This window comes from Martes martes (genome assembly GCF_963455335.1).
Source record: "Martes martes genome assembly, chromosome: 12".
Taxonomy (NCBI): domain Eukaryota; kingdom Metazoa; phylum Chordata; class Mammalia; order Carnivora; family Mustelidae; genus Martes; species Martes martes.
This window is the reverse complement of record NC_137900.1, coordinates 47,986,966-48,007,685: the sequence shown is the minus strand read 5'-3', so window position 1 is coordinate 48,007,685 and position 20,720 is coordinate 47,986,966. Positions and strand designations below refer to the sequence as shown.

Below are 20,720 nucleotides of genomic sequence, written 5' to 3'. Positions count from 1 at the left end.
GGGAGCTCCCGAAGGAAATACAATAGCAAAAGCTGGAGTTGAGAGGCTCTGACATAGAGAAATAGGTTTTTACTCTCCCTTCTGGATGTCTTTCATTTTATTTATTTATTTATTCTACAGATTAATAGACCTGTTTTCTTTGGCAAGTGTTAGTTTGCTGTCTTTAAAATTTATTTTCCCTCTACTTGAACTTAAATTTAAATGTAAAGAAATCTAACAAAGAAATTTAAGCCAGAACGTTAAATATATATTTTATATTTTTTTGGTGTGTGGAAATCTTCAAATAAGGGCTCCTTTTTTTTTTTTTCAACATGAAAAGTGAGATCATATGAAGGAGTAATTTGGTTTTGAGCATCGTGTTACACATTAGCTCTTTCATTGGCCATATTCAGTTCCTGATGGCCTCGTGTAAGTTTTGACAAGGATTAAATTGTTGTGTGTATTTGAGCTACGGCTAAGCTTCCAGGAAAAAATAAAAGACACTGATCATTTGGGCTACTCAGATTTCTTGTTACATTCACTTCCGAAGATACAAGCCCACTACAAAAGCAGAGAAATTTGGGTTTTGCAGAGTGGGAGACTGCAGAGAATCAATACTTATTTTAGAGCTGACCAATAACTCAGATATTCATGTCCTAGATTAGACTTTAGGAATTGCCTAATCCAGAATAAAAGTGCCTTTCTCACTTTCTTGATTGCCTCTACAATCTCTTTAACATAAAAGAGTGATCTTGTTTTCATCACATTTAGAGCAGTCAAGTGAAAATAAGCCACACTGAATTTTGTTTTTTGTTTTTATTTTTCCCCCCCATTTATGTCCTGTTCTAGAATAAAAACTAGTAATGACTTAGTTTTTTTTCCTCTCGCATCTAATACTGGGTACTCTTTTGAACTTTCTGGGCACCTGACTTATTGCATGGTTTTATTTATGTAAATATATGCTGGTATTTTGCCAGGAATTTCTTAAAAGGTAAAATAAAAATTGGCTGCATAAAATTGTTGCTTGAACAAGACCTTGTGTCCAAGATCAATATGAAGATCAGAGATAGGACATTACACCATGGAATTGAAATACTTTATAATCTGAACTTGACTGAAATGCTTGCTTGACCTGAAATTGACCTTGAAATAAAAGGAACAGCTAAACCTTAATAGATCAAAAACTACCACACAAAGGCTGCTTTGCCAAGAACAAGTTACAACCACAGTGATTTATTAGCCTCAACTTTTCAATACATGGATTAACCTAACAAAACATTCAATTTACTAATAGATCTTTCTGTTCCTCTTTAGGTGTAATTTTTCTTAGGGCAGAAAAAATACATAGAAAAACATTCCTAGGAAATAGAGATTTTCCAGTGAACATCCTGGGGCATCTGTTGTGAAAACAGTAGTGTTTCAGTTGTGTGTTACATTCCAGAAACTACCACATTTGTTTTGTCAATTGTATAAATATATATAGTCATGTTTTTTGGGGGTTTGGGGTTTTTTTGGTGGGGGGAAGGGGGCCAACGTTCAGTGCTGGCAAGCAGTCCCCTATGTCCACTATGACTAAGTGTGTATGAAGTAGTGTGTTTAATTGTGGCACGCTGTCATTCCTCAGGTCCTTTAAGGTCTATAATGAAAGATCTGCATTCCGATGACAATGAGGAGGAATCAGATGAGGCAGAGGATAATGACAATGACTCCGAAATGGAGAGACCTGTAAATAGAGGAGGCAGCCGAAGCCGCAGGTGAGTGTCTTGGCAGGAACGTGGCTCCCTGCAATGCAGTCATGCCTTTTCCCCAGACTTACCAGCATAACCATGGTGAAGGTGTGCAACACCCAAAACAGTGGCAGAAAATGGTCACATTCATTTAAGTTGGGTCACCTAGGCATGCTTATCGTCATCTTTTCTACAGGGAACTGTGTATCCCTTTTCTCAGGAAGCAGAGGCTTTTTCCTCTACGAATTTTATAGGGAAAACATCCTATCAGGAGTCCTTGTTCTTTAAAGTCTGTTTCAAGGTGGCAGGACTGACTGTTGAAATCAACTCCATTTTCATTTGAAGAGTTTCTGGAGAGCCACCGCTATAGCCTCAGAGTTTGAGGCAACATGTTTGCTGTTTGTAGTTAGAAAGACATAATTGGCGTCAGTGAATTATGTGTGTGACCTAATTAAAACTAGGATCACCTGTGTGTGTTTTCCAGCAAATAAATTCCTTTTAAGTGTGCTGACAATTAGGTTCCTTAAGTAGCTTTAATGCTTTGAGGCATAATTCCACATTATAAGATGGTAATTCATGTCACTTATAATTAATAGTCAACTTGAAATTGCCTTGAGGGTTTTATTTCTTTATCATGAGGAAAACAAATAGGCATGCTTACTTGAATGTGTTTGAGTAGAAAAAATATGAATCTACTTGAACTTAAAATCCAATTACATTTGTAATACATCGCATTAAATCTTTTCCCGTTATCCATAACTGTGTAGAAGGCCCTAGAATTCCTCAAAAGAATACCTTCTTGATCCCAGCTGGACAGATCATGTGTTTCCTAATCGGTAATTCCTTAGGATCCTGGGAGAAGAGCTCCCCGGAGTGAGTATATGCGCCCTATCAGATCTTTTGGCAAAGCTTCCCTGCGGCCATAATCAATGTTTAACACCCACCTTGTCTTTCTCTACCTTCTCTCCCAAACTCACCCAGCTATCTCTCTCTCTCCATATATATATATATATATATTTTTTTTTTTTTTTGAACAGGAGAAAACAAGGAGCCTTAGAGCCTTGGTGTTCTAACATTTCCCTTTAGAACTCTTTAATCTGACAAGACAGAAACTAACTCGTAGGACAGGAAGATCTAAAAATGGACTGGAACATGGCAGTGAGCATATTGATACCCACCTGACTGCTGGCAGCTCTCAGATTTACCTGATGAGAAATGCATGACCTATTTAGGCAATTTCCAGTTACTCTTATTTAGAAAATCGAGATATGCCGTGATGGGCTATGGCCCACCCACTTGCTGCCCTGTGCCTGAGTCGGGGTGGGTCAAATCACACAGGCTTGTGAGCTGTCTGATGGGATCTCCGTTGTTGCAGATTGCCTGCTTCTCCCCCCGCCTGACATGGGCTGTTAGCACGGCAGCGCCAGTGTAACATTTGGTCTTCCTTGCACTTGCGAAGTCTCAACTGTTTAATCAGTTTAAATACTCAGCCTTCCACTTCAGTCAAGAAGCATTTTAAAGCGGCGCTTCAGAGGAACACTTCATTAATGTAATTTAGTTAAGAAAAACAAGTTCCATCCGTTTTTGCTAAAAGGATGTCCCAGCATATCCTTTTCATTTCCTATCTTGTATCTTGTCTATCTGAATATATTATAGAGCTGGAATGTGATTGCCTATTCAGAGTGAAAGAAGAACTCTCCTGATTTCTAAAGCATTTTCTGTTTCTGAAAAGAATATTATATTAGGTGTCTGTATAGCCAAAGAGAGAGCAAACACTGAAGGATGTTTCAGAAGGAGGGTATACATTCAGTAGAGTAGAATAAAGAAATATCTCCTACCCTGGGTAAAAAGAAAATTCCATTTTGTTCTGGGGGAAAAAAAAATAGGGGAGGGGTGATGTTTTTGTATTGTCTTTGGTTGTTTAAAGATACTCTCTTTCTCAAAAGCGGTTACCCCAAACACACTGTCTCTTCATGTTGCTGCAGTATATTTGCGGTGAATTGTTGTAGCAGTGGTCAAAACTAGGGACAGCCTTGCATCATTACGGGGTAGAAATACTTGGTGGGGTTCACACAGCCTGTCCTCAATGTCACCCCGAGCTCTCAGTCATACAGGCCTGTTGCCCCTATTCTCAGCAGTTGCTTCCACTCCCACAGCCTGGGTTCACCTGTAGCAAAGAAGCAGGGGGGAAAGGAAACTAAAAGGTAGTAACCTACAAACCATCTAATTTTGCTGACCTGCCAGCTTGGGTAGCAAGCTGGGTGATAGTAGGGAGGTGGAGTTTGAGCAGGGAGATAATGGGAATAAATAGGGCCAGTACAATATAGGGGCTGAGCACCAACCTTGGGTTCCGTTGCCTGGGTTTGAATCCCAGAACCACCCCTTTTGCCTCTTGACTGGAGGCGAGTGACCTAGTCTAAGTCTCTTTGCTCATCTGTTGAAATAAGGGTCATTCAGTGAGAAACAGCCGCTAAAACACTTATTAGCACAGTTCCATACAAAGTCAGTGCCAGTGTGGGTTAGCGGTTGCGGGAGTCGAAGCAAGTTTCTGGTGCTTAGTGTTTGGATTCCTTGCTCTATGTGCCTACGTCCATAGATGTTTCAAGAACTGTCTGAACTGATGCGTGTGACTTCTGTGTCTTTTCAGAGTTAGCTTAAGTGACGGCAGCGACAGTGAAAGCAGCTCAGCTTCTTCGCCCCTCCATCACGAACCCCCGCCACCTTTATTAAAAACCAACAACAACCAGGTAAATTGCTGGGTTTGCACTCTTCAAGACTGCCCAACTAGGTGTGATCATTTTTACAAAGCACACGAAACTTTTTATCCCTTAATTTTAAACAACGTTTCTCTCCCTAGAAAATCAATGGGCGTCTACAACCTTTGGGAAAGCACATAGTTGGGGTGAAAGAATTTCTGTTGTCATGAGAAGTATATCCCATCAGATGGGCTAATTACATTGGTGCAGGAAGGGATGGTGACAGAAAGTGCTGCTCATTTGCTCCGGATTGCTGTGTGTTTTTTTTGTTTTGGTTTTGTTTTGTTTTTTTTTCTCCCCGTCAGCAGTTAAGTGGACTAATTTAATGAGTTAGAAAGAATATAATCTTTGGAACTAGGATAAAGCCTGGTTCTTTGTTTTACTAATTGACAGTAGTGTACTGGTGGGAAATTAACTCTGAACTTTTGATTCTCAGTTTCCTCATCCATAAATGGGGATATTAATACCTGTAAACTCTTGGGATGATGATGGATACTGTATTTGTAAAGAGCATGGGGCCATGCTCAGGCCTACTTGACACTCAGCTGATGGGAGTAGATGTTTGTTATTGTAGGTGCATTGCCTCTGTGGGCTCCAGGAAAAGAGGGTCATCATTTGGACTTGTAAGGAATAGTTAATAAAATGCAGAATAAATAATGGTCATTATCATTGTTATAAATCAAGCAAAGAGGAGGCCTTACTAATTTAATTGTCAATTCAGAATATAGTTATTTGGATAAGGTCTAGGTAGAACTTCGAAAGCGATGATGAAGAGCTTTTGTTAAACAAATGATTAAGAATGGGATATTTTAAATACTAAAATAAACTAATTTCAAGTATCATGAATATTGTAAAAGCCTCATAGTGTCTTGAGTTGATACACTCATTTACGTAAGCTATTCTTATCTCTTTGTTTAGGCAGATTCCCTGTGACCTCTAAAATAATTGCTTCATCCAAGTTACCCTATGAATATTATGAACTCGAGAATGAAAGAACTGTGCTTTTCTGAAATTATTCTCTTTCACAGATGTCCTACAATTTTAAACAGCTTTGTCCTTGAGTTTGTGATCTTTGCTTTACTGAGAAATGTGATTTTTATAGCTGAAGATTTTCTCTTTTTAAATTTTGCATAAAGCATAAGATCTCTTAAAATTTAAAATACCTCATTTATGAAGTTTATCCACAACTTAAAGCCTTCATTATGCGTAGGAATAATATCAGTGTCCTCCACTGCACCGTGTTCATTCAACTGCAGTGTCTTTGTGGCCTGCATGTGAGTGCAGGGCCAGCCTCATCATCTGTTACGGACTGGCTGTCCAAGGAGTTAGTGCGGTCTTACTCCTTACCCTACCTCCCTGCGTCCCGGTGTTCCCCAGCTCCAGTGCCAGCCATGCCCTTGGCCTGGCCAACCACACATCAAACACTTCCGGGGCAGGTGAAGACTAAGATGACAGTTACTACGGAGTAACCATCCTCGCCGATGGTTGGAAAGAGCTCTGGGCTGGCTAACTAGATAACTTGCGTTTCTTTTATAAATCCGTGCTTCAGTATAAACTGGCAAAAAGATAGAATTTGGATTTTGAATATATTTGCATATTTAATTTAAGCCCGTGGCACCCTGATTTCCGCTTCCGGTGGAGGGTGGGGCGGTGTTAGAACCAGGGTCCCTCATGGGCGGCAGCAGTGCACTGTCAGGAGTTAGCGACGTTACGTAAGCCCTTCCGTAAGCCCCTTCAGTGTCATTCCCTGTCAAGACTGTGCTTGATAAATAAATGCAGCTCTACGAAGCCCCCATCTTGCCTTTCAACCCACCCTCGCCACTTCCTGGATGGGCAGCCTTCCGCTGACTTGGCTCAAGTCTTGGTTTCAGGGAGAGGTTTGGGTTGAGTTTTTTTTTTTTTTTTTTTTAAACCTGTCTAGCAAAACGAGACTAAAAAATGAATGGTATCATCTATCTGGTGAGGGTAAAAATTACTTTCTCCAATTAAATAGCATACCACTGGTTCCTTGGCATATGTTTATTCGACAAATGTAGCTTCACACATGTGAATCATCAATCTGTCAGGAATACTCAGTTATATGTCACTTCCTTCGTGCACCTATAAGCATAATAAGAAAGTCCATATGCTTTCACTTTTAGTTAGTCTAGGCTAGGAATTACGTGTAGTACCGCAAGAGCACTTACCTTCTTGGGGCTGTCTTAGAACAGGGAGCAGAATGGTTTTAAAACTTTGTTGAGTATCGATTTCTTAACCCCTCCAGTCACCTGCTTTGGGTCAGGTGTGTTGCTGTCCCTTTACATCCATGTTCTAGGACTTCTTAAAAATTAGCTAGTCTTACTTATGAGTTCTCCATGCCGGTGAAGTGGAAGAGTAAGAATTAATTAAAAATAGAAAAGTTCTCTGAATTTCACCCTAGAATGTGTTTTCCATCTTTATTTGAATGTATGTGTGATAATTTGAAATTTCACATCAAATAAAATAGATGAAAACAGACTTCATGTTTCACAGTTAGGCTTCTAAGAGTATGAGTTTCCTTGGTTGCTCTCTGTCTGCAAGTTGATAATGATCTCTCAAATTTCTGTAAATTACGAGACAAAGCCGAGTTCCCCTTACTGGTTCTCAAATCTTCCAGGGACTAGGGAAAAGAGAAAGTGCTAATTGAGTCAAACATTTTCTAACTATTGAAAAAAAGTGAACAGACAGAGAGCCACATGTCAACAAAGCAAGTAATTAACCTGAGTATTGTTAGGAGCTACTCACGATCATTAACATGAAAGACCTATCAGTAAAGAATCCATCTGCTGAATAATTGAGTTGTCAGTCCTCACAAAGGGATACAGAAAAAATAATAATCTTGGAAGTTTGATTCTCAAGCTATATCCTCAGATTAAGGATTGAAGTGCAGCTAATCTTAGTTCTGTTTTAGGGGACTGTCATGGTGCATCTTGGCAGGCTGGGTGGCTGTCTCCTTCAGTAAAGCTTAATAAGGGAATATTAGTGAGTACAGTGCCATTTTAATCAAAGGGTGTGTGTGTGTGTACGTGTGTGTGTATTAGACTCCAAACCTCCCTTACACGAGTTTCAAACAAAATCAAAATTCCAGATCCTTTCTGGCTGTAAGTATAGAGAAGGGGGTGGGGAGGAAGGGGCCCTTGAGGGAAGGAAGTGATCCACTGGACCCAAGTTAATATTCAGAATATCATAAATTACCTCTCAGCCTGCAAGGCATGTTGGATGAAATTAAAGAGTCTATCCAGTTAAACTGGTTTGAAATAAGCCCAGGGAAGACAAGGTGCTGTACTTTTGTATTCTGGAGTCGTTTCCTTAAAGATAAGAAATGATCATAAATAAAACAATTGTCTTCAGCATGGCTCAGCTCTCTCAGAATGAGGTTTTGACAAAGCTGTTTATTTTGGAGCAGGGAGAGATCAAAGAAGGAAGATTAACTGAGCCCTCTCTGGGCAGCCACTCAGTAACTTGAGGCGGATCACTGACACCCGGAGCTTTTGTTCCTGCCACTGCAGCTTCAGAAGAAAGAAACGAGGATTTCAATGTAGTTTGGCCTTCTGTGCTGTAGCACTTACGGAATGTGTAGGGTGGGACTTAAGTGCCCCGAATGTTCTATTTTCTGCTCTGGAGAGAAGGTGGTAGAACTCTCTAAACCCAGTTAGCAGAGTTGCCTTACAAATATAGAGTCCTTAGTGACTTTGACCCCCAGAGTCCAGTGAAGGAGGGGCAGGCAGAGTGGGATATGATGGCAACACAATTCAGTTTTCTCCTGCACAAGGCAAGCACGCAGGCGCTGTTTTTCTCTCTGGCCTGGAATCTTGGCCGACTGTCTCTGCGTTGCCCAGCCGCGTGTCTGAGTTGGCGAGGAGTGCCATCTACTGACCTACTTACTCCTAGGTCTCCGAGCTCAGAGTTTCCCCTTGAGGTCTCATTTCCAACAACAATAAGAGAAGGAAATTGTGAATGTAGTGGAGTGTTGGGTTTCCTTACAGTGCAGCACGTTAAAAAAGATTACCTTGCCCCAGCGATTAAGTAATTTCCTTGTGTTGCCCAAAGCATTGTATTTTAAGTGACTGAGCCTGGTCAGGTTGGTCATCTGGTTATCTTTACGTTAAAAATGAAAAAATAGTGGCAATTCTCAGGAAAGACTCTGTTGAAGCTCACTTCTTACCCATGCATTATTCTAAATTCAAAGGAAAATATACCCTTTTAGAAGTATTTGGTCTTTCCCAGAATGTCATGGTCCTATATCCCCAACAGGTAAACTGTTTGTTGGTAGTATAAAATTTTACAGCCAAATCTCCTTCATCGTGTTTATCTTATTTATTTCATCTCATCTTTTTTGAGGTCCAAAAATGTTAAGTAATAGGACCAGGACCTGAACTTAGGTTTCTGAGCCTAATCAGGGCTCTTTCCACTACATACTAAAAGTGGGCTCATTTGAAAAGTCCTTTTTGTGTTATGAAATATGGTAGACTTTTGAACAGAACTGTGTGTGTGTGTGTGTGTGTCAGAGCAGAGAATGGATAAAGAAGAGCAGTAGGAATATGAGACTTCTTAAATACATCCTTTATTTGGTATTTTCCTCCTTAATATTAGCTTCCGATTATAACTCACTTGCTAATGAGGTTATCATGAAAAAGACAAAGTACTTTGCTTTTTATGTTTATATACATTTGTAAACACTCATCAATAAATTCAGTGGATCTCAGCGGTTTTAAACAAGGCCTGTTTAAAAATATTTCCCTTACAATCCTCAATGTTGAGGACTCCAATAAACCAACTGTATTTATTAAATAATAATTTGTTTCTCCTTCTAATTCATTAAAACCCTAGCTCCCCATGGAAGCTTCTAAACAGCACATAGGACTTCCGTTCATACCCTAAACTGTAATCGTGTCAGATGGAAGGGCAGACACTTGGTATTTTATCATGAGTAAACACATCGTTTCTTGAAATGCAGAAGATAATTCTGCCCCCTCTATTTCTTGTGTGGGAGGATCCCACATTGGGAGCAACCCGTGTAACTGATGGCCATCTTCGTTTCCAAAGCTGAATCCATTTAGTGGATATGAGTAATTTTAAGAATCTGAAAGTCAGGTACTAAAAAGGGCATTTGAGTGTTTGTTTTATCATCCCCAGCATGCTGAGCACTGGTAGTCATGCTGAAACAGCAGAATGAGTACGAAAAAATTCTTGCCAGAGGGGACTATAATCCAGTATAACTCAGCTGCTGTGCATATGTGTGAGAGTGTTGTCACAAAAAAACAGCCTTGGAAGCTTAGATCAATTTCCTTATCGTCAACTTTTTTTCTTTTTTTAAAGTCTGTTGCCCTGACTCAGCATTTCAGATAGAAGTCCTTTATTTTCCAAGAAAGAGTGAGATTAGAAGAGAAGAAAGAAAATGTAGAGAGGAGAAGTGCTCTTTGGAAAGTGATATTACTGTGTGACATTTCATGCCTCTGTGCCTTTGTTTGGGGTGGGGGGTTGCTACGAAGTGCCTGAATCAAATTTACCTGTGTTCTCTTCGATCCCTAGATTCTTGAAGTGAAAAGTCCAATAAAGCAAAGCAAATCAGATAAGCAAATAAAGAATGGTGAATGTGACAAGGTAGGTTTCCAGGGCGTATCTGGGTGTGCAGTAGCACTGACCAGCTTCCCTTGGTGTTTCCCTTGACTAGTCCTTGCTGGGTCCCCTTCCATGTCTTCATTGGAAGTGTCCCACACCCCCAAATGATGAGCACTTCTTCTTGGTGCTTTGTCGTTTGTTTTCCACGTCTCACTTATATCTTCACTGTGATACTGGGCCCTCATGCTACTGTTTTCCATGATGCCCTGCATTGCCGAGAGGTTTTGGGCACATTGAATTGGGAAGTAAGAACACCACGGTAGAGGATTGAGGAATTGCAGCCGTAAGTGAGCGGGACACCTGGTCCTCGTTTAGTGTGCTTTCCAAGTGTTCATCGTGCATTCGAGATATGACTTCAAGACCTATCGGGGGTTAGTCTCCTGTTGTGGGCAGGGCCATAACATGCTTTGCAGGATCAAGGCAGGCCTGACTAAAGCTTCACAAACCTTTCCTTTGCCTTCATGGCCAACGGCGCTAGGAAAACCCATGCAGTTACACTAAAAGATTCCGGAATCTTAGCATATGGAAAGAGAGGTGTGCTTCTGCCCCTTCAGGGGAGCGTTTGACAAACCAGATGCTAATTTGGATAATCATCTCTGTTTTTCATAAGACATTCTCTTCTGTCACTTGGTGTTTACTGGCGATGTTGTTAGGTATGACTGGGAAACCTTTTTTTTTTTTTTTAAGAATTTGTCCTGACATATTGGTTATGTGCATTTATACTTCCATGTTCAAATTTAGACTTTTATTCTCTTAGTTTAAAATCTTCTGAGATGGAAGAATTTAAAAAAAAAAAAAAAAGCCTGTGCTACTATGTTTAAGCTCAGAATTTACCATTGAGTACCCTCTCTCCCTGGTGTTACTGGGAGAGGGTGGGTCTGCTCCCTTGAATCTTGTTGAGAGTAAATTAAGTGCAAGGATTTGCCCTTCATAAAAAAAGCTGGCTTTGTAGGGATAGCAGTTGGTCCAGAGAGACTCGGTCTATGGGAGCCTTGGGTACCGAGTCCACACAGTGTAGGCAAGGGAGGTAGAATGGGGAACCTCCAGAAACTGCTTGTCTGTTCCTGTCTATTTGCTGTGTTATTTTTGGATTGCTTCCTAAAGTGCTTGTTCTTTTGGTGACTACCCTTTCAGGCCTACCTAGACGAACTGGTGGAGCTTCACAGAAGGTTAATGACGCTGAGGGAGAGACACATTCTGCAGCAGGTGAGAAATGCTTTTTAGCACAGGCCTTTCCAGATGCTGCGAGGCCTGCTGCATCCTGGGCTGGCATCCTAGCCCCTGGAGGTCATACCAGCCCTGTGCTGTCAGCACTGGGCTGGTGCCACCTGCAGAAGTATTTCAGGGAGCAGCGAGTGCTCCTTGCTGAGGCTACCCGGAAGTCAGCTCTAGAGCTTGGCACGGAGGATCTCCCTGCCCTGCTGTTGCAGGTGGGGGGAAATCGGGCACTTGTGGAGGTGATCGGGCCAGAATGCATGGGTTTCTCCACTGGCCCACCCTGGCCTGTGGGCTGAGTGAGGGACAGAGTGGGGAACGCAAAAGCCTCAGGGGCCAGGCTTCTAGTTTCATGAGAAAACAGTGATAAGGATTTCAGTCAAGTGTTGTAAACATTCATGATTCAATGGAGTAACCTTTTGCCAGAGCTCTTTTAAGGGAAAGAAATATTTTCCTCATTTCTCTTATCTTGTACAACATACATCTATTATTATGAACTCAACTGTGAAATGCTTGTGGAGTGGGGAAACTTCTATTAGTACAATTCGATGTTTTGCGAAGATAAGGGTGCTTTTTAATTTTACTATAGTTATAGTACATGTGTCTGCTGCATTAACAGTGGCTACTGATAAATACCTTTTCTTTAGCACCCAAAGAGGAGGTTGCATTCTAAATTCCAGGGTGGGTTTGTAGATTAGTTCACTGTTGGAATTTAGTTTTATTACTACTTTCAAATGACTTGAAGTAGTACTTAATCTACCCCAGCTGTGTGTGGGTTATTTTTTTTAATGTTTAATGGCTGATAGTCACATTTATATTCTCTGTACATTTTTTGCTGAAATCTATAAATGTGCACTCTCAAACCTGCCAAGTTCCCTGATTTGTCTGATAAGTTGTTTTTTTTTTTTTTTAACCCTTCTAGAGTTTCAATTACAGACCTATGATTCTTAAGTGGGAGGAGTTGCATTTCTTGCATTTCCGCTTTTAAGGGAGTACGGGTAGGGGATCAGGATTGGAGTGGTTTACCTCAGCATTATTCTAGTCCTCTGCTCGTACCTTTCTGCAATGTTCTTTTGTAGAACTGAAAATTGTTCAGGCTGCCATTTACCAATTACGTGGGGTTAATTGACTGAACGGTGATGGTAAATCTATTAGCTGATATTCCCATCCCTTTCTATCCCTTTTTAAGCACCAGCTCTGAACCACTATGGAGTAATTGTCCAATAAAGCTATTAATGCACAAGACGGGCCCAAACAGTGAGTCTCGCAGGAGAGTGAGACAGATGTCTGGGCAGGGCTGGGACACCTTCACAAAGCAAGCCCAGCGCATGCGTGGAGGAAGCAGGCCTTCGGTGGGGCCTTGCCTTGGGGTGCCATTGGCATTCCTGATTTCCCATTGTCCTTTAATTTGACCTTTGAAAGAATCGTGAGGGAAGGTGGCTTACTTGAGAATGCTAGCCAAGTGGATTACTTTAGTGTCCTAGAGGGAGAGAGTGATGGCTCTGAATTTTTAGCCTGGCATCAAGGCGCTCCAGGACACACAGCGTTTCGGCCTAATTGCATTCCCAGGCCGGTTGAAAGCTCTCAGTCTTTGGCCTTTTGCCTTGTAATGCAGCTGAGGCTTGTGATTATGATACCATGATGCATGCCCTGTCACGGTTTACTGCTTAATTAATTCCTATTGTAAAACATAGCACTGTTGAGGACTAATGTTATTCTCCACCTCGAGAGCTGCCCATCTCGTGGAATGCGTCCCGCAAAGTCCACGTATTCTCCGCCACGCGGACCTGAGCACCTGCGACGAGGTTTCTGGGGAGGCCAAGATCACATCCGAGGTCTTGTAGTGTTAAACACATCCCATCAAAAACTGGGGTCTGACAGTTTTATTTGGCTCACAAAAAGTGCTTAATGCCTTTGTTTTACTCTGGGGACGAGCCGTGTTGGCACCCAGCATCTAGCTTAATGAGCAGAAAGCCCTGGATCAGGAAAGCCTGTGTTCTTAAGCCACCTTCCCTTAAGGTAAAAATAGGGCATAGGGGATACGGTCAAACCCCGAGATCGGAGTACCTAGGATGACTAAGAATTTGATTTTTCGTCAAACCATGCGTTCCACATTTATTTGAAAAGGAAGATGGAGCCTTTCTAACCTCCCCCAGCGATTGAGCTCTGAGTCTGAGTTTGGCCTCTCAGGGTGCAGCAAAAACTCTGAGGAGAACCAGGGCTTCCTTAGAAGACACGCTAACAGCTTAGATAACAGCTTCTCTACTTTTATTTTTTTTTTAATTTTTAAATTAACATATACTGTATTATTAGCCCCAGGGGTATAGGTCTGTGAATTGCCAGGTTTACACACTTCACAGCACTCATCATATCACATACCCTCCCCAATGTCCATAACCCCACCACCTTCCCCCTCCCCGCTTCCCCCGGCAACCCTCAGTTTGTTTCGTGAGATTAAGAGTCTCTTATGGTTTGTCTCCCTCCCGATCCCATCTTGTTTCATTTATTCTTTTCCTACTGCCCAACCCCCCCCATGTTGCCTCTCAAATTCCTCATATCAGGGAGATCATACAATTGTCTTTCTCTGATTGACTTATTTCGCTAAGCATAATACCCTCTAGTTCCATCCATGTCATCGCAAATGGCAAGATTTCATTTCTTTTGATGGCTGCATAGTATTCCATTGTGTGTGTGTATACAATGTCTTCTTTATCCATTCATCTGTTGATGGACATCTAGGTTCTTTCCATAGTTTGGCTGCTTCTCTACTTTTAAAATTGTCTTCAGGGAGATGGGAAATGTGGGGGGGTGTGTTAGAGTAGTCCTTCTCACGTCATGGAGGGTGATGTGGGCTGACCACTGCAAGGTGGAGCCGAGCCCCACCCCATCAGCAGCGCAAGGCCATTCCTGTAGCCAGGCAGAGAGTTATCCTCAGGGGACCCATGCGGTGTTTCTAGGCTTTGGGGCTTGTGTCATTGGAATAAGACATATAAATGCTATGTTTCTGATGTTCTCACTCTCAGGATGCCTGGAGAGGAGCCCCCATTTATTTTTCTTTTTTTTTTTTTTTAAAGATTTATTTATTTTTTTATTTGTCTCAGAGAGAGAGAGAGAGAGAGAGGAGCGAGAGTGAGCACAAGCAGACAGAGTGGCAGGCAGAGGGAGAAGCAGGCTCCCTGCCGAGCAAGGAGCCCGATGTGGGACTCGATCCCAGGACGCTGGGATCATGACCTGAGCCGAAGGCAGCTGCCCAACCAACTGAGCCACCCAGGCGTCCCCCCATTTATTTTTCTTTATGAAGTCTCTACTTAATTGGGGACATGGATACATTCTCTAGTAATTCGAGTCATTAATGCTGTTCCCTTTGGCGAACCATCCTGAATGCCCCGACTGCTACCACTACTGTTAACTGCTACTTTAAGGCTGTCTCTGCATCTACCTTGATGTATTCTTACAAGCTCCCCAAAAATATGGGGCTCATTTAGTGAGTTTGATTGGATCCCCTTCATTTCTTTGTGTGTTTGCGGCTGGGGGTTGGTGAGGGGGTGGGAGGGTGCCGCCTGTGGAGGAGGGAGGAGGCCTGTCATCAGAGCACTGGAAACCTACTGGGCAGTCCCATGCACTTGAGACACCCTGTTTCCTAGAGGGCAGGTGGGTTTATTTGCTTTAAAATCAAGTGGCTTTCTCTACAAGGTATTTTTATTGCTCTGTTTTTTCCATGTTGTTAATTAGTCAGTAGCTATATTGAGTCACAGAAAACTATCTTCTTAAAGGAGTGAGTTACTATTTCAAGGGGAGAACCTAGGACTATCCTTTACCCACCCCCAATGCATTGTGATACTACTTCTGTCCTTCCTCTCCTGCCCTCCCTGCTCTCTTCCCTTACCCCTGCAACTTTTATGATAACTATTATTTTTTTTTAAATTCAAGTAGGCCTTTTCTGAGTTTTAGCTCCTGGCATTTTCCCTGCTTCATTTGTTTTAGTGCTAATGGAATGGCTAACAGTCAATGAGGGGAGGCGGAGGATGCACTGGGTCTGGTAGTCCTGTGCTGTACATATACCTCCCAGATCATTAAGGATACGTTTATATTTATATGGTAATCATAATCATGTTGCCCTGATCTGTGTAGCAATTCAGTTTATAAAGAAGCTTTATTTATCCTATTATCTTATTTGATCCCCTGTACAACCCTGTGTAATAGAACAGGAGTTGTCCCCATTTGGGGTCAAGAAGAAATGCCTCAGGTTATCGTGTTCCATGCAGTGCCCTTCAGATAGTGAGCCGAGTCAGAACTGATACACGAAATTCGGGACTCAGTTCTGGACACCTGGGCACTTCCCTCCCGACCAGCTCATTGGGGAGAGAGGTCACACTCTGGGATCATTGTTATTTGCCTTCACTGGGTACACTGAAAGCCTAGCTCTTTTTGTCCTTAAAGATGACACATTTTCACTCGCCATATAGTATTTCTTTACGGTATCCCAGAAAAAGGTAATTTACTCTGGAAACTGCTGTTAGTATGTCTTTAGCATCAGTTGAATTATTTGATAGCCTTGGGGAAAGTTTGCTTGTGGGGGTTACTTATCCAGAGCTCGGTAACTGGTAACTAATAAAACAAACGAGTGTCCATTTTAGATCTCTTAGTGTTAATGAGCTGTTGCTTGGTAAGTTCTTATGTGAATGTACTACTTTAACCATAACGCAGCATATCCTTTCTGGTCATCTCTTGACGCATGAGCTAGAGTTAGAAGCCTGGGTACAGTGGTTTAAAGTGAGAGGTCACGAGGATGTAGGCTCCTGATCTGCCATCTCTCCCATCTTGCATTCATCCTCTTGAGGGGGAAGATAGGCTCCCATCTTTATTCCAGACAGGAAGGGGGGACAGAGGCCAGAAGACACATACTCAGAGTTTATAACCTTTTCAGAAACAGTCCTGAAATCCCAGTGACTTCTGACGAATAAATTGTAAGTAGCAGGATCTGCCAAATGCTGCAAGTGGGTCTGGGGAGGCAGGCATTTTAGTTGGGCTTATGGCTACTTCCAGAAAAAAAATCAAGCTTCTATTAGTAAAAAGAAAACAAGCAAACAAACAAAAAGGGTGAGGGAGGAAGGATAAAAGGATAGTAGGTAGGCAGTTTGCTGTATCGGTCAGGATTTCACAGTGAGAGTAACTTGTTTTATTATGAACCCATAGTTACATCTGTAAAAAAAGAGTTCCAGACGTTGAATAAGGTAATAATAGCTCAGTCTGGAGCTGGACGATTACTTGGATTGGGGTTCAGTATGTCTTTTATGCTTCTGGGGAAGTCAGGTATGTCAGGAATGGGGAGCACAGTTGCTGTTGAGAGCCATTGACCCATAGGGAATAGTTCACAAATTTACCATTTTTTAAAGAAAACGAATTCTAAGAAGAGAGGTTCAAAGGTTTCCTTTCTGCTGTTTTTCACCTGAAATTGGGTAATCTGAAACTCCATTGAATAAATAATAGGGTAAATAATTAAAATTTTTTTTTTAAGGTGAACTAAAGAGAATGAGAAGTGATAAGAGGGGCATAACAGACAACTAAAAAATGAATGGAGTTTGCCCATTTTCTCTCTGCAAATTTTTTTTTCTTTCATCCTGATGCTTTTTTTCCCCTCTCCCCCACAAAGCTTGGTAAAATTACCCCCCTCCATCGCAATTCACCCACCACGTACATACCTCCAGTCCATGCTATCTCAGCACAGTGTCCATTTCTGATAAAATTATGAGTACAATTAGAATAGAAAGACACATGACATGATGAAAGATTCAGACCAGTGACCAACATCATTCTAGAACTACCCTATGACCCAGCAATTGCACTACTGGGTACATATCCGAAAGATACAAATGTGGTGCTCCGAAGGGGCACGTGCACCCAAATGTTTATAGCAGCAATGTCCACAATAGCCAAACTATGGAAAGAACCTAGATGTCCATCAACAGATGAATGGATAAAGAAGAGGTGGTATATATACACAAGGAATACTATGCAGCCACCAAAAGAAATGAAATCTTGCCATTTGCGACAACGTGGATGGAACTAGGGGGTATCATGCTTAGCGAAATAAGTCAATCGGAGAAAGATAACTATCATATGATCTCTTTGATATGAGGAAGTGGAGATGCAGTGTGGGGGGTTTGGGGGTAGGAAAAGAAAAAATGAAAGAAGATGGGATTGGGAGGGAAACAAACAATAAAAGACTCAATCTCAAAAAACAGACTGAGGGTTGCTGGGGGGAGGGGGGACAGGAGAGGGTGGTGGGAATATGGACATTGGGGAGGGTATGGGCTATGATGAGTGCTGTGAAATGGCGATTCACAGACCTGTACCCCTGGGGATAAAAATACATTATATGTTTATTAAAAATTTTAAAAATTAAAAACAAAAACAAAAACAAAAGAAATACCCTCTCAAAAGGCAAGACCATAGCAGTACCTCTGCCACCACTTTTATGTCTGAAAGTTGGAGCCCATACAGTAAGAAATGAGGTGGGACTATTCCACACGGGGAGAGAAAGGTTTTTTCTTTTTATAGATAACACTCGTTACCCCCAAATATCCAGGGGAATAAACGGAACATGACTGTGAGTAATAAATAGAGGTTTTTATTCATTTTGTTGAGGTAAAATAAAGGTATGGCAAGCTGAATTTTAACAAAGTGAACATATCTTTTGTAACCAGCACCCAAATCAAGCAGTGAAACAGTTCCGGCTCCCTTCCGGTTACTACCCATGGTCTTCAGGGGCTGGGATTGTAGATGGTTTCTCTTTTTCCCTTTGTGGGTTTTATACTTTCTGAGTTTTCAGTAACCTAATCAGAAAGAAAAAGGATCATTATTACGTGTGTGTGTGTGTGTGTGTGTGTGTGTGTGTACTTCATTTTATAAGGAATTTTGCTATCTCTAGGATGGAATTTTCTTACATTTAATAAGGAAAGTCGCTACCCATTGAGTAAGTATTTTTTAAAAGAGGTACAATTTTGAAATTGTATCTCCCCCTAACCACCCTGACAGTAAAATAGTCTATTGATGACTTGAAAGGAGGAATCAGTTTAAAGGCTATGAATAAGGAGAACAGGAAATCTGCTCTGATTAAGAATTTCAAAGGATTAATAGTCCTTTGGCTTGCCAAATTGGCTAAGGGATGGTTCCATGCCATCCATAGCATAGGATCCTCTTACTAGAAAGGAGAATATTAGTCTCTTGGTTCCATATCTGATCCCATCCACCTCTCTCTCTTTGCCTTGTGATGTCCATTGCTCATTGCCCAATCTTTCTCTTCTCTACTCCCTTAGATCGTGAACCTTATAGAAGAAACTGGACACTTTCATATCACAAACACGACATTTGATTTTGACCTTTGCTCGTTGGACAAAACCACAGTCCGTAAACTACAGAGTTACCTGGAAACATCTGGAACTTCCTGAGGATACAACAACTGGATGCATCAAAAACTATTGTTGGTTTTTTTTTTTTTTTTGGTTGTGATTTTTTTTGTTTGTTTGTTTATATGAAAACACTCAGAATGATGCAACCAAAAGGGAAAAAAATAAAAATCAAACAACCTTCAGCTTTATTTTTCTTTAAAGCCAGTCATCATCTCTTGATAAAGGAGAGGTTAAGCAAACCAGCCTCAGCGGACCACTCTTCTCTCCAAGGAAATCCCCGGGAAGAGTTAGCCTGGATAGCCTTGAAAACAAACAAATCAAACACAACACAAGAAAACTTTCAAGAATGTGTATGGTATCCTTGTCTCTCTCTCTGTGGTGGTTCATTCCACAGGACGAATGCATATTCAACACACTGCCTTATTACATAACTGATCTATTTATTATCGCATACAGATATTCTAAAGTCGTTGAGGGAATGACACCACAAGACATTATAAGTACTTGGTCCCACGGATGCTCTTTCAGTGCAGCGCCCTTGCCATCCCAAGCCCAGTGACCTTACTCGTATACCGTGCCACTCTCCGCCAACTTTTCCAAGTCCTTTTACTCGTTGCAGTCTGTATTTGCCACCTTTTGTTTTTCCAGTTCCAGGACACAAATAATCAACTGGGGGGACCAAATTGCCACCGTGATTTTCTTCTTTGTGGTCTTTCTCCTGAAAGTTGGGGCCCAGCCCTTGGCTGTATCCATATAATGATCTTGGACCATGGTAGGAAATGCACCAAATAGGATCATATGAATTGTTGTCTAGCCTTAGTCAATAAACCTGTAGGACTTTTAAACAAGTGTACCTGTAAACGTCCTGCATCCAGCATTGTTGAGCTGTCAATCAACATCCTTGTGTCTGTTTTACTGTTTCTAATACTAGAGAAAGATGGAAGTAAAGGCATTCCACAGGATCATCGTTTTTAAAAAAAAAAAAAAGAATTCTGGTTCTGTTTTCTAAAGAAATGTTGTAGAAATTCTTAATTTGGATCTATTTATTAGTAAGAGTTTCAGCTTTCTTCAGCTGCCAGTGTGTTATCCATCTTTACCATAAAACCTGGAATAAGAGATTTTTGTTCACGTATGATCCTCGTAGACTCTTTTATATTTGGAAAATTAAAATCTTTCTTTGGGGGAAAATCCTTGGTTATTCTGCCATTACAGATCATGTATTAACTTGTAGATTCAGTGGTTCGAGGCTGTTTAGTCACTTGCTTATGTTTCCAGAAGGATTTCTTATATTGGTGAAAATAAAGATGGTTGGGGAGGGGGTGGGTTATTTTTGTTCTTGATGTACCCTGTTTTAAAACTAGAAATCTGTCCTGTGGCATGCAAAAGAAAGCGAATTATTTTTAAAAGAAAAAAAAAACCCAAGTCCTTTTGGTGTCTTTATTCCATCCTCTCCGTAAATGGAGATATGCCAAGTGAGAACAGCTCATCTTCCAAGTTTTTGCTAGGAACTCAACCGAAAAGAAGGAAAATGAAGAAATACTTCTGGATCCAAAGGTTCATTCACTGGATCAGCCTTAAGAAAGCCTCTATGTGTGCGAATAGACCAGTCTCTAGGCTCTCCCTTGTTTATTCCCGTGCCAGATGCTGTCTTTTCATACAGAGATTAACTAGTGTCTGTACAGAAAATGGTCTTTCCCGAGCCATTCTTTTGGGCAGTAATGTAAATGCAGATTGATAATGAAGTTATTTTCTGCATTTTAAAAAGGGGATTTTTTTTTACATTGTTTCTTTCTACCCAAAGACACTATTTTTTTCCTTTAAAAAAAATTATAATACAGCCATGCTTCTTGTAAATTACTTGTGAAGCGTCCTCCCCAAGGACAAGTGTACTTTTTCAGTAATGTTATGATTCTTGATGCCTGGCATGAACAGTCCTTGAAGCATTTGTTGTGTGTCCCCTGCTCAATGTTTAACTCCAGAGAAACTTTTGG

General features: G+C 41.2%; 1 protein-coding gene across 2 annotated transcripts in view; it reads left to right on the top strand.

Annotated features, from left to right (window-relative positions):
* MLLT3 (MLLT3 super elongation complex subunit) overlaps positions 1–18,911 on the top strand; it is a 275,848-nt gene extending 256,937 nt beyond the window's left edge. For both annotated transcript variants that reach the window (XM_080820717.1, XM_080820718.1), the window contains 5 exons: positions 1,604–1,733; positions 4,354–4,453; positions 10,013–10,084; positions 11,237–11,308; positions 18,637–18,911. In XM_080820717.1, the coding sequence (XP_080676843.1) occupies positions 1,604–1,733; positions 4,354–4,453; positions 10,013–10,084; positions 11,237–11,308; positions 18,637–18,768 (506 nt within the window). In that variant the 3' untranslated portion in view covers positions 18,769–18,911. The remainder of the gene's footprint in view (positions 1–1,603; positions 1,734–4,353; positions 4,454–10,012; positions 10,085–11,236; positions 11,309–18,636) is intronic.
* The last annotated feature ends 1,809 nt before the right edge of the window (positions 18,912–20,720 follow it).